Here is a 21,052-nt window from a genome sequence, read left to right on the forward strand (position 1 = left end):
CCCCCCGCGGTCTATCTTCCCGTCGCTTTGGATTCACTTCTCCGCCAGTCCTACCTTGCAGAAAGTGGTTGATTTTCTGTTTCTGGAATTGCTGTTCTTCTCTTCAATCTCCCGTTGGATTTGTAGGTGTTTGCAATCTTTAGATAAGCTATTTAGCTGATCTCCCGCTACCCGAAGTAGTCTCAGCCTGCTACTTCTCCGCCATCTTGACTCCTCCCTCGCAATCTATACTTTTAATGCCATTCCGATCTCTACCAGTATTTTTCAAAGAGCTGGCGCAAAGAATCCTAAAATTTGTATGGAATCAGAAGAGACCCTGAATCACTAAGGAAATGTTGAAAAACAAAAACAAAACTGGGGGCATCACGTTACCTGATTTCAAGCTTTACTACAAAGCTGTGATCACCAAGACAGCATGGTACTGGCATAAAAACAGACACAAAGACCAGTGGAACAGAGTAGAGAGCCCAGATATGGACCCTCAACTCTACGGTCAAATAATCTTTGACAAAACAGGAAAAAATATACAGTGGAAAAAAGACAGTCTCTTCAATAAATGGTGCTGGGAAAACTGGACAGCTATATGTAGAAGAATGAAACTCGACTATTCTCTTACACCGTACACAAAGATAAACTCGAAATGGATAAAACACCTCAACGTGAGACAGGAATCCATCAGAATCCTAGAGGAGAACATAGGCAGTAACCTCTTCGATATCAGCCACAGCAATTTCTTTCAAGGTATGTTTCCAAAGGCAAAGGAAACAAAAGCGAAAATGAACTTTTGGGACTTCACCTTGTGCATTTCTTGACCCAACCCTAGAATTTCAGGCATTTTCCTAAGGAGCTTTGATTCTTTTTATTAGAGAATGGTATTAAAAACTATGAACTGGGCACTAGGTATGCTTGTTGTACTGGGTATCATTCTAGGCTCTTCCAGCTGACCAATCAGGGAAATATACATGTGTATACCAACCCAGGTATATGCACAGATTGATAATATTTTTGTATGTAACTGTCTCTTCTATATCAAGCCAAACCCGAGTTCATACTGATGTCTCTAATCCATTTCCGCATGTTTCACTTCAGCCTTTTCCCCATGCTTGTTTGTGAACTCTCCCTGTAACAGTGAGAAACCTGGCTGCTCCCATCCACCATCTATATGCTTCTTTGTTAAATGCCAGTAACCCATGGATAATGGTTTCAGTGTTGTTCACTTGTACTCCAGACTCTGTGGGAAACTTTACCAACTGAATGTAGTGCTTAGGTACAGTTTCTTTGCCTTTGGTCTTAAAGACTCCACTCATTTCCAGTGTGACTTTAGGTCAGCACCTTTCGTTTCTTCCTCACTCCCTGCAGTGAGGTTATTTCATACCTTTTTACTATATTTAGATTCTATTGTTACAGTCTGCATTCCAACCTGGGATTAAAAAAAATAAAACTGAATAAATAAAATAAGTTCAATTAATTTAAATAACTTTAAATTTTATATTTAATACATTTCATTTTATATTTATATAAGTTTGTATCTTAAACCCCCCAAATATAAAAAAATTTAGTTTTGGGGGTGCCTGGGCCTCTCAGTCAGTTAAGTGTCTGCCAGGGTACTGGGATCAAGCCCTCCCGGTATCAGGTTCTTTGCTGTGTGTGTGTACACACACACACACACACACACACACACACACACATGCACATATATGGTTTTTCAATCATGGTCACCCAAACAATTAAAACTTTTGAGCACACATTTTTAATATTTGCTTTTTAAAAAAGTGGTTTATATCTGTGCTTTCCTACTGTTATATAATTAGAAATACTAACAGTTTCTACCTGTTTACCTGCAGTTTGCAGGGTGGGGGGGCAGCCCTTTTAGAGGACAAGGGCCATAGGTTCCCTGAAGTTTCCAAAAGCTCATATGTGTGTGTGTTTGTAATGTAAGATGCATTTTCTGACAGGAAGAAATGTAATAAGTAATGACTGGCTTCCCAGTCTCACCCACAAAATCCCACTCAGTTACTTATTTATTTCCAGGCACAATAGTGGCATTTTACTTATCTCTGATCCCATGGATAAGACTGTTACCTGGAAAAAAAGAAAACCCAAGTTCCACGTGAGTTCTTAAGATTGTCTTTTGACAGAGACTGAAGTTTTTTGAGGCAAATTGTAGGACAGTAGGACCTGCAGAAGTATCTTGATACAGGCAGAGTACACACTGGAGCTTCTCTTCTGGTAATGATGAACTTGGCAATTCAGGAATGAAGGTGAAATGAGGTTGTTTTCAGCTAAACAAAAACAGAGGGTGTTTACTACCATAAGATCGGCAGGAAAGGAAACTTTATTTTTTATTTTTATTTTTTAAAGATTTTATTTATTTATTTGACAGACAGGGATCACAAGTAGGCAGAGATGCAGGCAGAAAGAGAGGAAGGAAAGCAGGTTCCCCGCTGAGCAGAGAGCCCAATGTGGGGCTCGATCCCAGGACCCTGAGATCATGACTTGAGCCGAAGGCAGAGGCTTTAACTCACTGAGCCACCCAGGTGCCCCAGGAAAAGAAACTTTAGATAAGCACTATCCAATAGAACTTTTGAAGATGGTGACAATGTTCTCTATATTTGCCATGCAGGAGCCTTTAGCTACTTGTGGCTAGTGAGCACTTGAAATGAGTCTCTAATGAGACCAATGAACTGAATTTTAAATTTTGTTCTATTTTACTTACTTTATGCTTAAATAGCCACATGTGGCTGGTAGCTACCCTATTAGACAGTGCAGCCTAAAATATATACTTCACATAAGAGGAAAATGATCCCAGATAAAAGGTATAGATATAAGAAGAAATGAAGAGTAAAGAAGTTACTAAATATATAGCCAGAAGTAAATTAACACTCATGTTATGAAATAATAATAATAGTATCTTAAAGTTTTGAAAGCATACAAAATTAAAATATATGACAGTAGAAGGCATATAAATAGAGTGAAGTTGAGGTAAATGGAGGAGTTCTGTCATTCTGGATTGTCTGGGAAGAGGATAATGTTATTCATTAACATAAGTTTTTATAATTTAAGGATACATGGGAGTATTTCTAGGATAAAGACTAAAAGAATAGAAAATAAGTGTAAAAGTATATAAATTTCAAACAAGTAGGGAGATAAATGGAATACCAAAAAATACAAAACCAAAAGAAAGCAAGAATGGGGAGAAGAAACAGAATAGGAGTAAGGAATATGAAGCACCGTAACAGTGGTAGGTTTTCAAGCCCACATGCTCTGTCATGATTTTAATACGTACATTTACTCATATTTTTACATTTCTGGAATTGGGAGGCGTATGATGGATTGTGGCATCGCGTGAGTCCTACCAGGTTGCGCTAAGATGTCAGAGTCAGAGGTTTTTTTGGTCATCAGTTGAGTTTTGTGGATCATTGCTTTTTTTTTTTCTTCATTTTATTTTATTTTTTTCAGTGTTCCAAGATTCATTGTTTATGCCCCACACCCAGTGCTCCATGCAATACGTGCCCTTCTTAATACCCACCACCAGGCTCACCCAACCTCCCCACCCCCTCCTCTCCAAAACCCTCAGTTTGTGTCTCAGAGTCCACAGTCTCTCAGGGTTCATCTCCCCCTCCGATTTCCCCCAACTCACACATCTTTCCTTCACCCAATGTCCTCGGTGTTATTCCTTATGCTCCATAAGTAAGTGAAACCATGTGATAATTGACTCTGCTTGACACTGCCTTTTACAGTGGCAGCTGGGAGGCCAGCAGCCAGCCCCGGATCAGCACAGAATTAGGGGAGCTAAGGAATGCAGTGGGCTAGCCTAGGCCTGGCATGCTGAAAGCATACAGCGGACTGCTGTGGTGGTTGCCTGGCTCTTGTGCCATTGCTGTTGGCCCCACTGCCATGATCTTTTTTTTTTTTTTAAGATTTTTTATTTATTTATTTGACAGAGAGAGATCACAAGTAGACAGAGAGGCAGGCAGAGAGAGAGAGAGAGAGAGAGAGAGAGAGAGGGAAGCAGGCTTCCTGCTGAGCAGAGAGCCCGATGCGGGACTCGATCCCAGGACCCTGAGATCATGACCTGAGCCGAAGGCAGCGGCTTAACCCACTGAGCCACCCAGGCGCCCCAACCACTGCCATGATCTTACTTGGTCATGTGGATTTTCCTCTGAATGAACCAGCTGTTAACTGGATTTGTGAAGCACAACCATACTTGTTAACTGACAAGAGCAAATGCAATACAAAATAATAAAAAAGCAAGCAAATTGCCAACAGGCTGTAGGGAGAAGCTGGTTCTGGTGGTCTTGAACAAGGAAGGTCCCTTGGGCATGTGTTGCATGTCACCACCGAAGAAGAGTGAACAGAGATGAGGTGGACAGGAGTGTCAGTGATGTTCTGGAGTGCTCCTTAAGGAGAGCGGAAAGAAGGATGTTTTTCTCTGGATTGTGGGACCCCACCTGGCTGAACTCTGGGACTGGAGTAAAGAACCAGCAGGAGAACAGACTTGGCTGCACCTCCCAGGCTCAGTGTCTGGCCGACACCCTGTGTCTCTCCTTTCCTTCTATTCATGTGCCTTTCCTATACCTTCACTGTCGAACTGGACTGGCAGCCACACAGCCTGTTTCAAGTGCCTTGAAATGTGTTCAATGGATGTGGCACAGTTCTTGGCAGAGTGACACTACTACCCAGGAATTTGTTTGTTCCCTCAGTGTGGAAAATGGCAGGCAATGGATGATGACGTAACGCCTAATAACCCAAGGCGCTATTTATTACTGGGTAAAGGAATGCTGCTGTTACGTTTGCATTCACACTCCCAAACTGATTCTTCAAAGTAAGGACCAGACCTGGCCCCTCCACATCAGAGATCCCAAAGGGAGAAGACAAGCCGAGCTCCAGGAACCACAGCACGTGGGGATCACTGGCTCAGGTAAGGGGTACTGACTTGCGCTGACTAGGCCAACTGACGTAGATAGGGAAGCAGAGCAGGGTCTGGCCCTGCCTTTTTTCCCAGAAGCATGACTCCTGTGGATTTTCTGAATCTCTAAATATTGTCTCTGATTCCTACCCAGACTGCCTGCTCTCAGCCCCAAGAGCAACCTGTTGTCTGCCAGGAGCGCTTCTGCTGACAGGCAAAGCATTGCTGGAGGGCTAGGCAGACACTGAGCTTTGGAGACCTGGAAACCCTGATAACGCTATCTCTGATTTCCAGATTCTAGAGAAGACTGATTTCAGAATCTAGAAAGTACTGGTGTTCAGAAAAGAGATTTTGGAAGCCTCCGTATTTTGAGTGTTCTTAGGTGAAAAGAGATCCGCCTCAGACGGCTGAATGCACTACTTCTCTAGGGAGCTCTCTGGAAGCCACCTGCGTTTATTTTGATGCTGGTGGCAAATTCCATAGCAGCTCACAGGGACATCCCAAGTACCTCATCTGTAGGTATCATTCTGTCCTCCGTCAGGACCACCATTGTCTTCATGTATCTGGGTACCTACATTTATTTCTGCCACACGTTTCTTATTCTGATATCATGTGGCTGCGAAATTCTCTGCCTTCTCAGATGCCACCAATTCCCTGTGTCCCTTGATGTATCCCCCAACTGCAAAAGCAGTTGCACTTTGTAGGTTTGGGGGAGAACCAAATAACAAATAAGTGAAACTCAGATAGTGGCTATCCATACCCTTAAAGATCTATCAGGTGTCCCTGCCTCCGAGAGCCACTCCCCTGTCTTTCATTGTCTTTGCTGCTGAGTCCTGGAGCCCTCTCATGTCATTTTTAATTTTTGCAAAAGCATCTAGTTCCCTTTGTCTCACTCCTAAGCCCTTCTCAAAGGATTGGGTTTCCACACAGACTGCCCATCTCTGCAAACTAAAAGTGGTGTGATCCTTGAGAATTCACTTACCTTCGGGTTTTTCATCTGTTAAATGGGAATAACAATTCATCCCTCACTTCCCTTACTCTGATGTCCTGAAATAATGTTGGGGAAAGTTCTTTGTGAACTGAGTGAGATGTGCCCTGCAGAATTGAGGGGTGTTTGGAAATCTCTCTCCTCTAAGCCCTCGCAGTGAAGAGCTCCTGTGTTATCTCTTCCCCAAGATATTAAGAGTTGAGCCTTCTGGGACCTTTGGAGGCTTAGTTTGCTAAGAGGCTTCAAAGAAACTGACTTTCTTTGCAAAGATTAGACTATTAGCAGAGGGTCTGCAAACTTTTCCTGTAAATGTTGGGACAGTCAGTATTTTTGTGTGTGTGTTATGTTAGTCACCATACAGTACATCATTGGTTTTTGATGTAGTGTTCCATGATTCATTGTTTGAGTGTAACACCCAGTGTTCCATACAATCCATGCCCTCCTTAATACCTATCTGGTGATGGGTATTAAGGACAGTCAGCATTTTATGCTTTGCTGACCAGATGATCTGTCTTTCAAATACTCATCTCGGCTGTTAAAGGCAGAAAGCAGCCATAAACAATGTATAAAAAAGGACATGGTTGTGTTCCAATAAAACTTTATTTAAAAAAATAGGCAGTGGGACAGATTTGACCTGTGGGCTGTAGTTTGATAGCCCCAGAACTAGAGTTTGAACTACAGTTTGAACTCTTGATTACATTTTTATCAAATGTTGTCAAGATCCATAATAATCATATCATGACCCACAGTTTGGAAACATTGCTTTGAAGGGCAAAAATCAAAGCAAGAGTGATAGAAGAAGCATGGTCAAGTCTTACAAAGACTTCCTGGACACAGCAAACATTTCTAAGCAGAGAACAAGGATGATGGATAATCAGCACTAGGGAAGTCCAGCAAGGTTTCCTGGGGTCAGAAGTGCCATAACTGATCTCCTTCTTGTCTACTCAGGTCCTGCCTTTCATCCCAGGCTCTTGCTGAGTCATTTCATTGTGTTAAAAATGTCATTTTTGAAGGACTTAGGTGTGAAAACGGAGTCTGAAGACCTGGGAAGAGATGAGCCCCAGTGCTGCTCAGAAGGTAAGATTTTTGCAAACATGCATACCAGGGCCAAAAATAACCCCTAAAGAAGGACCTTGCAAGTTTGCATGCAGATCTGTTCCTTCCTGTTGACTTGCATGGTAAATGACCTTTGAGAACTTCCCTAGTAAATGAATTAGATGAGAGAAATCCTTGAAGGGAAAATGAAGCTTTGCCATGGGTGCCTAGGTATATTAGGGAGTAGTAGGTAAACAGATCACCTTCACCCCCAGATCTGGGGCTTTGAAGTCCTGACCAACTTGATGGTTCTGGATCATCCAAATGCATTTCTGTCCTCCCAACCTGCTCAAGCAGAGGTGAACGCCCTGCAGTGAAAGGGCTTGTCTGAGTCTGGGGTGGGAAAATGACACCAGCTTAGGGCTTCTGAGGGCCCCGCGGAGGAAGGCACTTGGGTGTTGGCTCAAGGGGAATGAAAAGAAGAGGCTTTTAACTCAAATGACTGTCTAATGCATGGAGTGTGAGTGGAGAGGCCTATAACATGACGGAAGCCCAACCCCTGAGCCTTCAACTCATATGTGACAGTGTTCCCAAACTAAAAATAGGACATTTGTCTGGCAAATGTGGATCTGCCAACAGACAGGTTTAGAACTAGCCCTGCTCCTGGAACATGGGTCATGTGATGGCCGCCGCACACATTCTGTCCCTTAGGCAGCAGGGAGTGCACACCAGGAAGGCATAAGCAGTAGACATTGTTATTACCCAACCCTGGGGAACTCCAAATGGTGACATTGAGGCCATGTCCTAATTCTGCCTCTTTGTAGGTGGCATGTGTAGAAAGGGAAGAGTCTTCTTCTGATTCCAACACAGTTCTTGAGAAGCTCTGTCTGAACCTGGCCTGGGGCAGCTCCAACTTTCCCCATTCCTACTCACCAAGGTCCAGTCCTCCTGCTTCTTAGAAGCATAGATGGTCAGAGCTGGAGGGACAGACAGGGAAAACGAGGCTCAGAGGGGTGAGAGGCGGAATTGCCTCGATCAGACATGTAGTTAGCAATACTGTGTAGAACCTTCATACCAGAGCACAAGTTTTGAGTTTTCTTCTTCCCTAGGTGCTATGTGCTCTCAATGTGCAAAGTTTGTCTGGATTATGGCCAGGGATTTCATGCAGACAATTATCAAACTTAATGTTTTATCAGGTAGAAGCCTCCAGATAAGTCGCAGATTAATGTGGGCAATGTATATACTATACCCCTGAATTAATGCAACACATGTATTTGTTGCAAGTAAGGAAGTTCTGCATTCAGAAACCAAGTTAGCTCTATTTCATTTCCATTTCCACCATTTTTGACCAGTAAAGTTTTGTTTTGTTTTTTTTTAGAGAGAGAGAAAGAAAGAGACAGAGGTTGGAGGAAGGGCCAGTGGAAGAGGGAAAGAAAGAATCTTAGGCAGGTTTCATGGTCAGCGCAGAGCCTGATGTGGGGCTCCATCTCACAACCTTGAGTTCATGACCTGAGCTGAAATCAGGCTTAAATGACTGAGTCAGCCAGGCACCCCCAGGAAAGCTATTTTTTATGTCATTACTGTCTCTCTGCTTTAGTGTTTCTCAAAACATACAAAAAAGAAGTAAAACATTAAGTGGGCCCTGATGTTCCTAAATCCCTGGAAAATCTCAATTGTATGTGCTAACCTCACTGTCTCTGATTCCAGACTTCACCAGAAGCCTCTCGGAGCCAGACATGAACCTCCCCACAATGAGTTCTCCCTATTCACGTAAGGCCCCTGGTTGAACTGATGAGGGTGGAGATTTGTGAGAGTGGGGATGAGGGTGATGCCACTATGTTCTCTTTGGGGAGTCAGAGGATCAGAGACGGGGGGATACCTAAGGATACTGTGATGAGGCTAAGGCTTTTCCTTTGTGGAAGTGAATCTCAGGAGGGTCAGTAAGAAAGATGAACCCTGGGTGGGCCTCTGCCTTTCCAGAGAGGCGAGGTAACACATATCTGCCAAATGGCACAGGAGAAGAAAGGTTATGAACCCGGGAAACTTCCATGTCCTCCTTCTGACCTTTGCCATGCCGCTAGCTGGCAACGGGGACCTCCTCACATAATTTATGAAAAACAGAACTTGGCCAGCAGAGGGTGCACAGGAAGCTCACACAGTAGTGCCTTGGCAGCCCTCACAGATCTAGAAGTTTCTCACAGGTTACTAGATAATCTCCTGATGATCTTAAGAAAATTCAAGTGCAGCAAATGAGGGCACCTGCCCCAAGTGACACAGGTAGAAAGGCACTGTAACATCTGTCTGCCCAAGTCAGGTGTAAGGCTCCCTATCACCACTCCTGCAAAGGCAGAGTCCGGACACCTCAGCCTGAGTCCCAGGTCTACAGCAGGCTTCTTTCCTCCCTGGTAAACTGGGATGCTCTGTGAGGGAGGTCGTGTCGGGCACTATGGCTGCTGCCATTGCAGCTCCCACTGTTGTTTGGGAGTGGACTCCCTAGAGAAAATAATTACCAGCATGTGAAAGCCACTTACACCTCTGCTGTGGCTTTGGGAAGAAACTCTGAAGAACACATATGAGGTCAGGAATGATGTGATGTGAACTGATCCCACTAAGAGGATACCACGGGAGCCTCAGGGCACCATGATGGGAGGCCCAAGTCAGCGTGACAGGAGGGAAACCGAAGTAAAAGAAGGACAGATTCCAGAAATATTCAAGAGGCAAATGGCCCAATGCAGTGATGGAAATGCAACTTACAGAGCATGTGTAGGTGTCTCCCCAGACCAATCAGAATCTCAGGGCTCTGGGGCCCAGGCATCCAAGGCCCTAAACTGTCACCCATCAGGGGATTTCCAGTGTATGGTGCTTCGCTCCTAGGTCCTTCCTGCCTTATTTCTCACCCCTGCCTTATTTCTCTTCCACTGGCCCAGCAGTGCAAGGAGCTGTCCCGCCCCAGGCATTGCTGATGCCATGTTGCCCCCATTGATAGGCTACAGGAAAGAGGGTTAAGAAGACTAAAGAATAACATGTTCTGGGTCTTTTCTATGGCTCAGATACCTGGCTAAATGTTAGTCACTTGAGTAAGCATTTTGATCTTCCCAGCACGTCTGCCAGGTAGGTACTATTATTAGCCCCTTTTCACAGATAAGAAGATTTAGAGAGATTTAGTAGCATTTCCTAGGTCCTAAATCAGTAAGTGATGGGACCTTGGATTAAACCTATCTTTGAAAATGGATAACCCATGTTAAATTGCTTGTTCAGAGCAAGGCAGAAAATCTGGGTGGGAGAAATCTTCAGTGGGCTGTGATGTTTGAGGTCATAGGCAGGTGGAGGCTTGGGGCTGGGACTCTCACCTGTGGGCTAGAAAGGATTGCTTGTAAAAGGGCAGTCTCAGGGAATTTAATCTGCAGCAAGAACAGGAGCACCCCAACCATAGATTCATTTCACAGTTGGCCACTCCTACTCCCATTCAAGATCCTGGTGCAGGGTGAGGCAGGTGAAGGCAAGAGCTAGGCTATCTTGGGGATAGAAGAAGACCTCTATCCATCTTGTACTCTGCTTGGCATTGAGTTAACCTGTACAGAGATGACAGCTTTAGGAGTGGTATACTCTAAGCGTTTTGGATCCCAGTTACCCCAATCAATTAAACAAAACTGAGGATCTACATCTTTGAAATGTGGGCGTTATACATTATGAAACTTGCACAAAATTAGAAAATCCAGAAGGACTAAATAAAATAGAACCGACATTTAGTGGTTCCTTCCCACATTCCAGTGGACTGTCTGGTTCACCCAACCACCACGCTCCACCCCCGTCCCCACAGACACGCACCTAGCGATGTGCTGGCAAATGTTTGACAACCAGTTCTCTGGAAATGGGGGAGTGGGAGGGAGCTCTGATATGTAGCTCTTGCCAGTTTTCATGGTGTGATGATTCCCAGCATGGCTGACTTCAGACTGCCAACATGAAGTCATTGAGCATGGATTTGGGAAGAGATGCTAGCCGTTGGCTCTTGCAAGCTGATATAAGCTTATTCCAGCACACCACTGCAGCCACGTTTCAGATCTTCATTTTAGAGCAAGAACTGGTTGACAAACTGTAGCCTGTGGGCAAAAATCCAGCTCACAGTCTGTTTCGTGTAGTTTGCTAACATAGTCATGCTCATTGGTCATCTATGGCTGCCTTCAAACCGTAACCATAGAGCATGTGGTTTCTTGATCTACAAAGCCTGGAATATTTACAATATATCCCTTAACAGAAAGTTTGCCAACTCCTGCTATAGAGGGTAGGAGACCAGAGACTATTGGCAGCCTCTAGACATTTACCCTTGAGTCAGTCTGGTACTTGAAGTACAATTTCCATTAGACGGCTGCAATGCATGATGGTCACAAAAGTCTACACTATTTTACTCCGCAAAAGTAACATTAGCTGTTTTAGTGGTTTTGTTTGTTTGTTTTTACTTAGCTTAGTTTGTCTTGGCAATTTTCGGTAGGAAAATACATTCTAGATTCTACCTAACCAAGACACCCAGAGCTGTTGACAACTCCCTGTTACTTCCCCACAACCCTCTTGCAGAAGGAGGTTTGTCAGGGCAGCTCCACACAGGAGCTCAAGGAAGGATCAGAGGTCAGTTGGCCCAAGGCGGCAGGACAGGTTAGGTTCTCTTTGCGGAGTGTGCGGGAGGAACCGTTTGGCAGTCCCTCATGGTGATTTCTGGTGTTTGAGGTAATGGTCATAATGCATTGGGTGATTGTCACATCAATAATCAACATAATGCTGTGAGGAGGGCAGGGTGAGGATTATTATGCTCATTTCATAGATGAGTAAACAGACTCAGAGACGAGTAACTTGACCAGTCACCCAGATTGTAAGAGGCAGACTTCCAGAGGTTCTGACTCTAGTACAGAGCGATTTGCCCTGTCCCTGAGGGCTAAAAAGTGACTGTTCTTAGGAATCATCTGGGAAGGGACACCTGGGTGGCTCAGTTGGTTGGATGTCTGCCTTCAGCTCAGGTTTTGATCCCAGGGTCATGGGACCGAGTCCTGCATTGGGCTCCCTGCTCAGCGGGGAGCCTGCTTCTCCCTCTGCCTGCCGCTCCCCCTGCTTGTGCTCTCTCTCTCTGACAAATCAATAAATAAAATAGAATCTTTAAAAAAAAGAAAAAAAGAATCACCTGGGAAGCTTCTGATGAATCTTGAGGGTATTGGGCTATGTGAAAAAAAGTCAGAGAATGAGAAATACTGTATGTTATCTTTTTTTATGTTGAAACTAAAAAAGCTAAACTCAGAGAGACAATGTAGACTGGTGGTTACCAGGGGCTGGGGGCAGGGGAAATGGGGAGATATTTGTCAAAGGATACAAACTTCCAGTTGTAAGATTAACAAATTCTGGGGATCGGATGCACAGCGTGGTGATTCTAGCTGATAATACTGTACTGTATACTTGGAAGTTGCTAAAAGAGTGTATTTTAAATGTTCTCACTATACAAAATAATTATGTGATGGTATGGAGGCATTAGCTAATGCTATGTGATAATCATCGTGGGGTATATAAATGCATCAAACCAACAGGTTGTATGCCTGAAGCTTATTTTATGTCAATCATATCTCAATAAAGCTGGAAAAAAAATACAGATTCTCAGGGTTCACCCCTGAGATTCTGATCTAGGCATTCTGAGATATAACTCAGGAATCTAGCTCCCTTGTTAAAAAGCCTTAAGTAATTCTGATTCAAGTATTTCTTTCTGATCCACACTTTGAGAAACACTGCTTCCTCCCATATATTTCATTAGAAAACAGTAATGTGCTTTTGTGATTGAGAACCATTTCTGAGTGAGTGGGTGCCAGCAGCCAACTGCACTAGCATTCAATCTGGGCTGAAACATGCATCCCTAGGGATTGTCCCACTCCAGGGGACATGAGCTTGAACCATGGAGAAAATCCATTGCATGGCTCATCTGGTGACTGTGCACAGTTCCCAGCAGCAATGTGCCCAGCAGAAGACAGTGACTGAGAGATGCTTACTTGCACAGAGCTTGCACAGTGTGGGTTGGCTTGCTGAGCCCCCTGCTAGCTGACTCATTCATCACAGAAGGGTTTGTGCCAGGCTCTGTGTTAGGTGACAAGGAGGAAAGCTGAACAGACTCGGATGCAGACTCTTTCCTCAAGTAGCTCATGGTCTGTTGGGGAGATAGACATTAATCACACCAATAGCAAGTATGAATGGAGAAGTGGTCCCCAGTGCATAATGGGCGTGGGTTGTAACCCAATCAGGAAATCAAAAGGGCTTATTTTTTTTTTTTAAGATTTTATGTATTTATTTGACAGAGAGAAAAATCACAAGTAGGCAGAGAGGCAGGCAGAGAGAGAGGGGGAAGCAGGCTCCTTGCTGAGCAGAGAGCCCGGTGTGGGGCACGATCCCAGGACCCTGAGACCATGACCTGAGCCGAAAGCAGAGGCTTAACCCATTAAGCCATGCAGGCACCCTTCAGAAGGGTTTCTTTGAGGAAGAGACACTTGAACAAGATCACAAGAAAGAATAGGTACTAGTTGGCTCAAGGTCTGTTTAGGTTCTGGACAAGGTTAGTCTAGGCTCTGCTGTCTGTCTGTGAGTGGTCATAATGAGTTTCCTTTGTAGATATGAAAGAAAGCAAAGGTGGAGAAAAGGGAGAGACATGAACAGTATGGAGCCACCTGCATCTCCTTATCCAGCAGGGATGGTTTACCACACCCCAAGCTGTGGTACCCTGATACACCATTGATATGCCTTTGAGCACCTCCTTTCTTATGGTGGCACAAAGGGAAGGGACAGTGCTGTAAAGGGCCAGGGAGCTCCTGCCACCCACCACTCTTCTACTCTATCTCCTGACATGCACAAAACCCATTTTCTGACCTGACAAGTAAAACAGGTGGTGCCGGAAGGGCAATGAATAAAAATGGACCCTGGGCACAGCCACTGCACCGGACAGCCTGTGCCTCTTCCTTGGAAATTTGGGAAGAGAAAACTGCTCTATTCTTTACATAACCCCAAAGCAGATCCTGGCCCCGATCCACTTTCTGAAACTGTGGTCATAGCCCACATATTACCGAAGGCTGCAGAGGAGAGGAAAGGAAAGGTAAATTTCATAATGTTGGTGTGTGCTAATTACTTCCTGGCTCGGTCAGCAAAATCCTTCAAGAGAAGCATAGACTCAGACCAGCTCTCGCCAGATGGCAAGCAAAGATGGAGGGAAACACTGCTTTGCTAAGGAAGGTGCTGGTCTGTAGCCTGCAGTGTAAGTTCACTGCAAATCCACCCCCTTCTTTTTTTTTTTTTTTTTTTAACCTCTGCAGGACTAGGAAAGCCAACTGCTTATGTATAGGCCATGGAAGCTGCAAAGTGGCAGGCTTACATAGTAGATAAGATTGGGGCCCTGCATCTTTATCAAGCATGGTCCTTCAAGAATAAATATATATTTATTGCAATGTATCAGACATGGTCCCTTCAGAGTTAGGTCCAGTCAATTTGCCAGCCAGTGTCAGACTAAGGATATTAATGTTCTCATCTGAACCTATTCTGAATGACTTCAAGGCAGCTTAATGAAGTTGAGGGACCCCTTACAACACACATCAAGGGCTAAATGCCACTGCCAAACAGGAACTGTCAGTTGCTAGAGCTTCCAAATGAGAGTAAATGCAAACAAAACACATTAAAATTAGTTAAGTACTTACATAATCATATAAAATGGAGAATGCTTGAAAACTTTGCAACCAAAAAGTAATTTTGATTATATATTCTTTTTGGGGTATAGTCAAAGTAAAAAGCAACTGAATTGTTAAATCTTGCTATTCATCCAATCACTTTAACTTTAGATATTTGTCATGTTGTTTGGGACTCTAGAGCAGCAGATGAATCAAGTGAGTAAGCTAATTTTGTAAATATCAAGATTTTCAATTAGACAATCATTGTCTAGCTCACTGAATTATAAGAAAAAGGCACAGTATTTCAGTGAACTGTTGGCTTTAGTCTTAAGATGACACAAACAGGGCTTGCCTTTATTATTATTATTATTATTTTTAAAGATTTTATTTACTTATTTGACAGAGAGAGAGAGAGATCACAAGTAGGCAGAGAGGCAGGCAGAGAGAGAGGGGGAAGCGGGCTCCTTGCTGAGCAGAGCGCGATCCCAGGACCCTGAGATCTTGCCTAAGGCAGAGGCTTTAACCCATGAGCCACCCAGCCAACCCCTTTTTAAAAATTATTAACATATAGTGTATTATTTGCCCCGGGGGTACAGGTCTGTGAATCATCAAGCTTATACATTTCACAGCACTCACCATAGCACATACCTTCCCCAATGTCCATAACCCAGCCAACCTATCCCTACACACCACCTCCCCAAACCCGGGCTCGCCTTTCTAAAGGGTACAAGGATAAAGACCAACAACGGAACAAAAGGAGGCACCAACTTCCAGACCCCACATTTTTACCAGGCTTTCCTAGTACAGATGACAATTTCTGAGTGGGTGAGGATCCCCTAGACTTTACGCGTTGAATCTGTTATATATGCAACCTAGAAATAAAACTGATACTCACCTCCAACATCCCTTGCTCCTAAATTTGTACCTGACTCCTGGTCCCTATTCTTATTGCCTGCCTGGCCACCACCCACACAGCACTTTAGTATCAGGAACTTGCTTTGCTTTGGACCTAAACCCAAATACTTCATGAGGGCCCTGCTCTCTGCCTTCAGGCTTCGTAGAAGAAGCAGCTTCTCCTGATTCTTTGTTACTGGTTCCTCCCACCTGTTCACAGCTGTTGCCCCCTCCTCCTCTGCTGGGGACTCATGGACAGGGATTTGCTGTACCTCTTGGGCCCCAGACCCCACTGAACCTCTCTCAGTGTACCCACAGCTGGATCAGTGTCCCCAGAATTCACCATCCACACACATCCCTTACTATAGAGCTTTTGTATCCTCCTATTGATGGCACAATAACCAGTATAGCCTGGCTGTATCTTGAGAAACAGAAACCCCCGGGTGAGGTTGGGCATGTTTAGGAAAGCAACAAACCCACAGGCCCTGAGATCATCCCTTCCCAGAAATTTATTTCCCTAGAATCTTATAATTAATCACACTCTACCTTTTTTAAAAAATATTTTATTTGAGAGAGAGAGAGAGAAAGAGCACACACAAGCAGAGGGAGCAGCAGAGGGAGAGGGAGAAGCAGGTTTCCTCAGAGCAGGGATCCCAATGCAGGGCTTGATCCCAGGATACTGGGATCATGACCTGAGCTCAAGGCAGACACTAAACTGACTGAGCCCTCAGGCTCCCCCACACACTATTTCTTATAGCCCAAATAACATACACTTTAAAGGGACAGAGGACACTGAAAACAAAGCCCATATGCTTGTAGGGTGAAGACAGCATGGTACAGGGAGAAGATAGGTTCTTATTTGCTATTCTTTATTGAAATACACAAATGTTGGGCATCCAGGTGGCTCAGTTGGTTAAGCGTCTACCTTCAGCTCATGTCACGATCCCAGGGCCCTGGGATAGAGCCCCCCATCTCATCGGGATCGCTAGGAGCCTGCTTCTCTCTCTCCGTCTGCTGTCCCCCTGCTTGTGCTCTCTCCCCCAATCTCTCTCAAATAAATAAATAAATAAAATATTTTTAAAAAGCAAAAAGAAACACACAAATGTTGATACAAAATGAATAAACCTTTTAGAATCTCAAAAAGAAAGAAAGAATTTTATTTGAGCCCAAGATAGATGCCTGGGAAACATGCTCTTCACAGGGAAGAAAGTGCTCCAGGGAAAGAACAGTTTTTATGGTTATATATCTTTTTACAACTTGTAAGTGCTCAAAAGACAATAGATTATGATTTAAGCAGGAATCACAGATTTTAATGTCAAGGAAGGCAGGGAGTGGGAGCATTGATTGAGATCTTAAGGACAAGAGGGTTTCCTTCAGGCTACCCATTCACAAAGGTGTACAATGTGTGCTCGGTGAGCCACAAATCAGACTTTTTGTCTAAACAAAGTTTATGTACGGTCATACAGAAGGAAATCTAAAATGGCTTTTAGAGAAGACCTCATCATGAAGACCACTCAGATAAGAACAAACAGGAGCTGTTTATTCAGAGTTTGCTCTAGCAAAGGAGTCAGCCACCATCACTTTTATTTGGCAGTGACTCAAATGCAGGCAGAGTGGGTAAGCTGATGGTGAAGAAGGGGGAGGGCTTCAAGTGTGACTGACTAGAGTTGGTGTGGGAAGCTGGAGGTGGGTCATCCTGTGAGCTTGGTTTGAAGGGCACTGTTGGCTTTCTCTGGTTGGTCTTGAGTTGGAAGTGGAGACAAAAATAGAAAAGCTGACAGTTATTGAACACGTCCTGATTCCGGGCCAATTACTGTAGAGCTGAGGGTTAGAGTTCTATTGTCAAAGAGGGTCTGTCCACTCCCATTCGCATACTGTCTCCTAATGTATTGAGATTCACACTGGTATTTTGAAATCTGAATTGAAATTTTTTTTCTTTTCCTTGATCTTTCCTTACTCCCATAGTTTTTCTGTGTATTTAGAGGTATAGAGGAAGTACCTGGAATTTGCAGCTGACTCCAAAGTGAAACAGGAACCAACCTATTCCTTGAGGGAGGTGAATGGATCCTCATTGTGCAGTGAGTTCGGTTCTTTGATGTTCTTTTTCGGAAATGCAAAAGAGAATTTATCAGGTAATTGGGCTACTTTGTGAAGGAAAGAGGGAAAGATCAGGCAGTCTTTGCTGAAGTTTGGGTTTTCAGCCTTAGCATTCAGGCTTCTCATTTCCCTGAACTGGAAGGACAGGGAACATTTCTTTTTTTTTTTTTTTTTAAGATTTTATTTATTTATTTATTTGTCAGAGTGAGAGAGCGCACAAGCACAAGCAAGGGGAGAGGCAGACAGAGGGGGAAGCAGGCTCCCCACTGACCAGGGAGCCTGATGTGGGGCTCCATCCCAGGACCCTGGGACTAAGACCCGAGTCGAAGGCAGACGCTTAGCCGACTGTGCCACCCAGGCATCAGGACAGGGAACATTTCTTTCCCAATCTCTTACTTTCAGTTGCCGTGAGAGATGTTTTGGCTCTTTGACTCTATCATAGGAGGGACAGAGTTCTCCTTTAGAGACAGGCAAAAAGTAAGATTTTTCTTGATATTAGCTTTTCTGTAGTGTGAAGTTGATACATAAAAAGTGTCTGGAAAAAAATCAGAAAACAGGGTCAGCTCTTGTAGTGAAAAATGATCTTTTTTTCTTTTGACATTTCTGGTACAACACCCTCTTTCATCATCAAATTCTCATAAGTGAGTTGGCCTAGGAGCCGAGAACATCTCGATTCTTGGAATTTCCCTCTCCCTGTGCCTCTAGCTCCTTCTCCCTTCCAACCCTTCCAGATAAACTTCTTTTAGATCCAGGACCTCCTTGGGCCCATTTCCTTTCACTGTTACCCACCACCACCTGTTCTTTGAGGCTGCTCCCCAAGAGGCAGCCCTTTGCCCATTCCAGAGAAAAGAGGGGCTGAAGGCCCCATCGGGAGAGGGGCTTTTATACAGGCCGGGTGGGAAGTGAGAGAACGAGAACCATAAATTCCTAAATAAATCATTCATAAATTCATAAATCATAAATCATAAATAAAGCAAGGTGGAGAGTCACCTGGGGTTGTGGTGCTTTTGTCTGGAATTGCTTTGAGAACCCTGCCTTCTAGAACCAGAACTTGCTGGGTTTTGTGTCTTGAATAGTGTATGTATCTAAGGTTATGGATTGGTTTTTACTCCTGAAAAATGGTACCAGAGATTATGAACAATGAACATGCCTCAGTTCACCAGCCTTGGGTCCCTACTTTGCCCACTGAACTCAGGCAATATGTGCTCCTCTCATTAGTTTTTCACCCCAACCCATTAATCCATTCATAGAAGAACTTTGGTAATTAACCACACCACTCCGGAATCAGACCGAGTTGGGGCCAAAACCCTGTCAGTCATTTACAGTCTGAACAAGTTACTAAGCTTCACCAATTTCATTTTGTTCATCAGTAAAATGAGGACAGTGAAAACTAGCTTACATAGGATTGATGTGAGGTGTAAGGGGATTCAACAAAAGTTAATTATTATTAGTAGTATTGATAACATCCAATGGAAGTTCAACATTATTATTAGTAGTAGTTGTGTTGATAATATCCCATGGAAGTTCGTTATTATTATTATTATTAGTATTAGTATTATTAGTAGTAGTAGCAGTAGCAGTGGTAGTAGTATTGATAACACTTTCTTCTACACCCCCTTACTGGTGGGCCCATTACATCAGCAACGCCCAGGTGGCACAGATCTCTGATGTATTGGGCACCAGCTGGGCTGATAGTGAGGACAGTGAGAGGGTGAGGATGACAGGGTGAGGCGGGAAGCACCCAGAAGCAGCAACGTTGAGTCAGAAGGGGACGGAGATGGCAGGAGTCTTAAGAAGAATGCGGAGGGGTTGTACTTGCCCTTGTGGAGCCTGTCTGAGTGGGCAGGGCCAGCTACATCAGTGGCCAGGGATCTGGATGACTATGGGCAGGGGTGGGGTGGGGTGTAGGGATTCAGTTGATCAGCCCTGCTTATGGGGGATAGGGGTATGGGACAATTCTAGATAGGTAACTTGTCCCTATGCCATCTCTGATAGGGATGACCAAACATTTATGACTGAATTCAGGCTTTGGATGGGGGAGGGTATGAGCCCACATACAGGACTGATGACTGAGTCTACGTAGAACAACAGATATAAAATATGATTGTTGTGATAGATTAGCATTTATACTATATAACTATGTACAAACATAAACAAACACAACAGTCTTGTTTCTGACTCCATAAACATGATACCTTTAGCAGGGAATCTACGGTTTGTACCCTCTTCTGTGTTACCCACTGATCTTAGGATCACCTGAGGAAATTTAAAATTATAGATTTGGGTCCTATCCCCAGTGACTGACTTAACTGATGCGGGGTAGTACCCAGACATTGATATTTTTTGAAAGCTCCCAAGTGATTTTAATGTATGGCCAGGGTGAAGAGTCATTGTGCTATAGAGTTGGGCTCCTAATTGGAAACAGTTTGCACCATGAAGCGATACAGTTTCTGATAACAGTTAAGCTCCCTGCCTAGATTTTCTGATACAAGATGAGTCATGTTTACAGGTTTGTATCAGGAGAAGAACTACTTTCTTGTTCTTGTGTTTTTTCGTTTACCCTTCTAATTCCAGAGTCCTTTGGAAATCCCCTTGGATGATGAATCTAGAAATTTAATCTCTTAGCTACTGTAGAGAGTTAAGTGTTGGCATTTGTGCCAGATCTGGTTGGGACTGGTAGGAAAACAGTACCCAGAAATCCTTTTCTATCTCATCAACTTCAGCCCCCATTGGTCAGATAGAGTCCTTGCTACAAGGTTTTCTTACCTGTCTAGGACATTTGGAGGTCACATTTATCCCAATTGTTTAGAACCATGGTTCCCAAAGTGTGAGCCAAGGGGCCCCGGGTGCCTCACCATACTCACAGAGGTGCCATGGGTTATTTTAATTTTTACGGAAAACACAGACATCTGTCAGACCCATAAAAACCATTATCATTAAGTTGTTTCAAACTGACTACTTAATAAACAGACCTGACAGGCACTCCTGTCTTAGAGGCTCTGTGAAGAAATTCCTGAGACACTAAGGGCACAGTGAGTTGAGAAAGTTTGGGAACCTGTGACTTATAAGTTGAAGGTGACGTGTCTTGGGCAGAGTACTGCCTTGGGATTGGTATATCCTTTTGACAGTGCACTTAGTTGTGGGATGAAATCACATCGAGTGGGACTGAGATGTGCTAGGAGACCCTACTATATCTATCTGCCTGATAAAGAAGGAACACTCTGGGGGTACTTGGGTGGCACAGCTGGCTAAGTGTCCCACTCTTGGTTTCAGCTCAGGTCATGATCTCAGGGTCCTGAGGTCAAGCCCCACCTGGGGCTCCACCTAGAGTGGAGTCTGCTTGAGATTCTTTCTCCCTCTCCCTCTGCCCTTCCCCACCGTGAAGTCCCTCCACCCCAAATAAATAAATAAATAAATAAATAAATAAATAAATCGTAAACAAAATGAAACAAA

At 44.0% G+C, this 21,052-nt stretch overlaps 2 protein-coding genes across 3 annotated transcripts in view; both read left to right on the forward strand.

The window, feature by feature from the left end:
- LOC125109150 (interleukin-36 beta-like) overlaps positions 1-21,052 on the forward strand; it is a 190,584-nt gene that overhangs the window by 124,788 nt on the left and 44,744 nt on the right. The gene's annotated exons all lie outside the window — the stretch shown is intronic.
- The window catches only part of IL36G (interleukin 36 gamma), a 63,380-nt gene that overhangs the window by 15,420 nt on the left and 26,908 nt on the right, over positions 1-21,052 (forward strand). Inside the window, exons 2-4 of the mRNA XM_047745829.1 lie at positions 4,704-4,921; positions 6,846-6,974; positions 8,640-8,702. Coding sequence (XP_047601785.1) covers positions 6,896-6,974; positions 8,640-8,702 — 142 coding nt within the window. The 5' untranslated portion in view covers positions 4,704-4,921; positions 6,846-6,895. The remainder of the gene's footprint in view (positions 1-4,703; positions 4,922-6,845; positions 6,975-8,639; positions 8,703-21,052) is intronic.

Source organism: Lutra lutra, chromosome 9, assembly GCF_902655055.1.
Source record: "Lutra lutra chromosome 9, mLutLut1.2, whole genome shotgun sequence".
Lineage (NCBI taxonomy): Eukaryota > Metazoa > Chordata > Mammalia > Carnivora > Mustelidae > Lutra > Lutra lutra.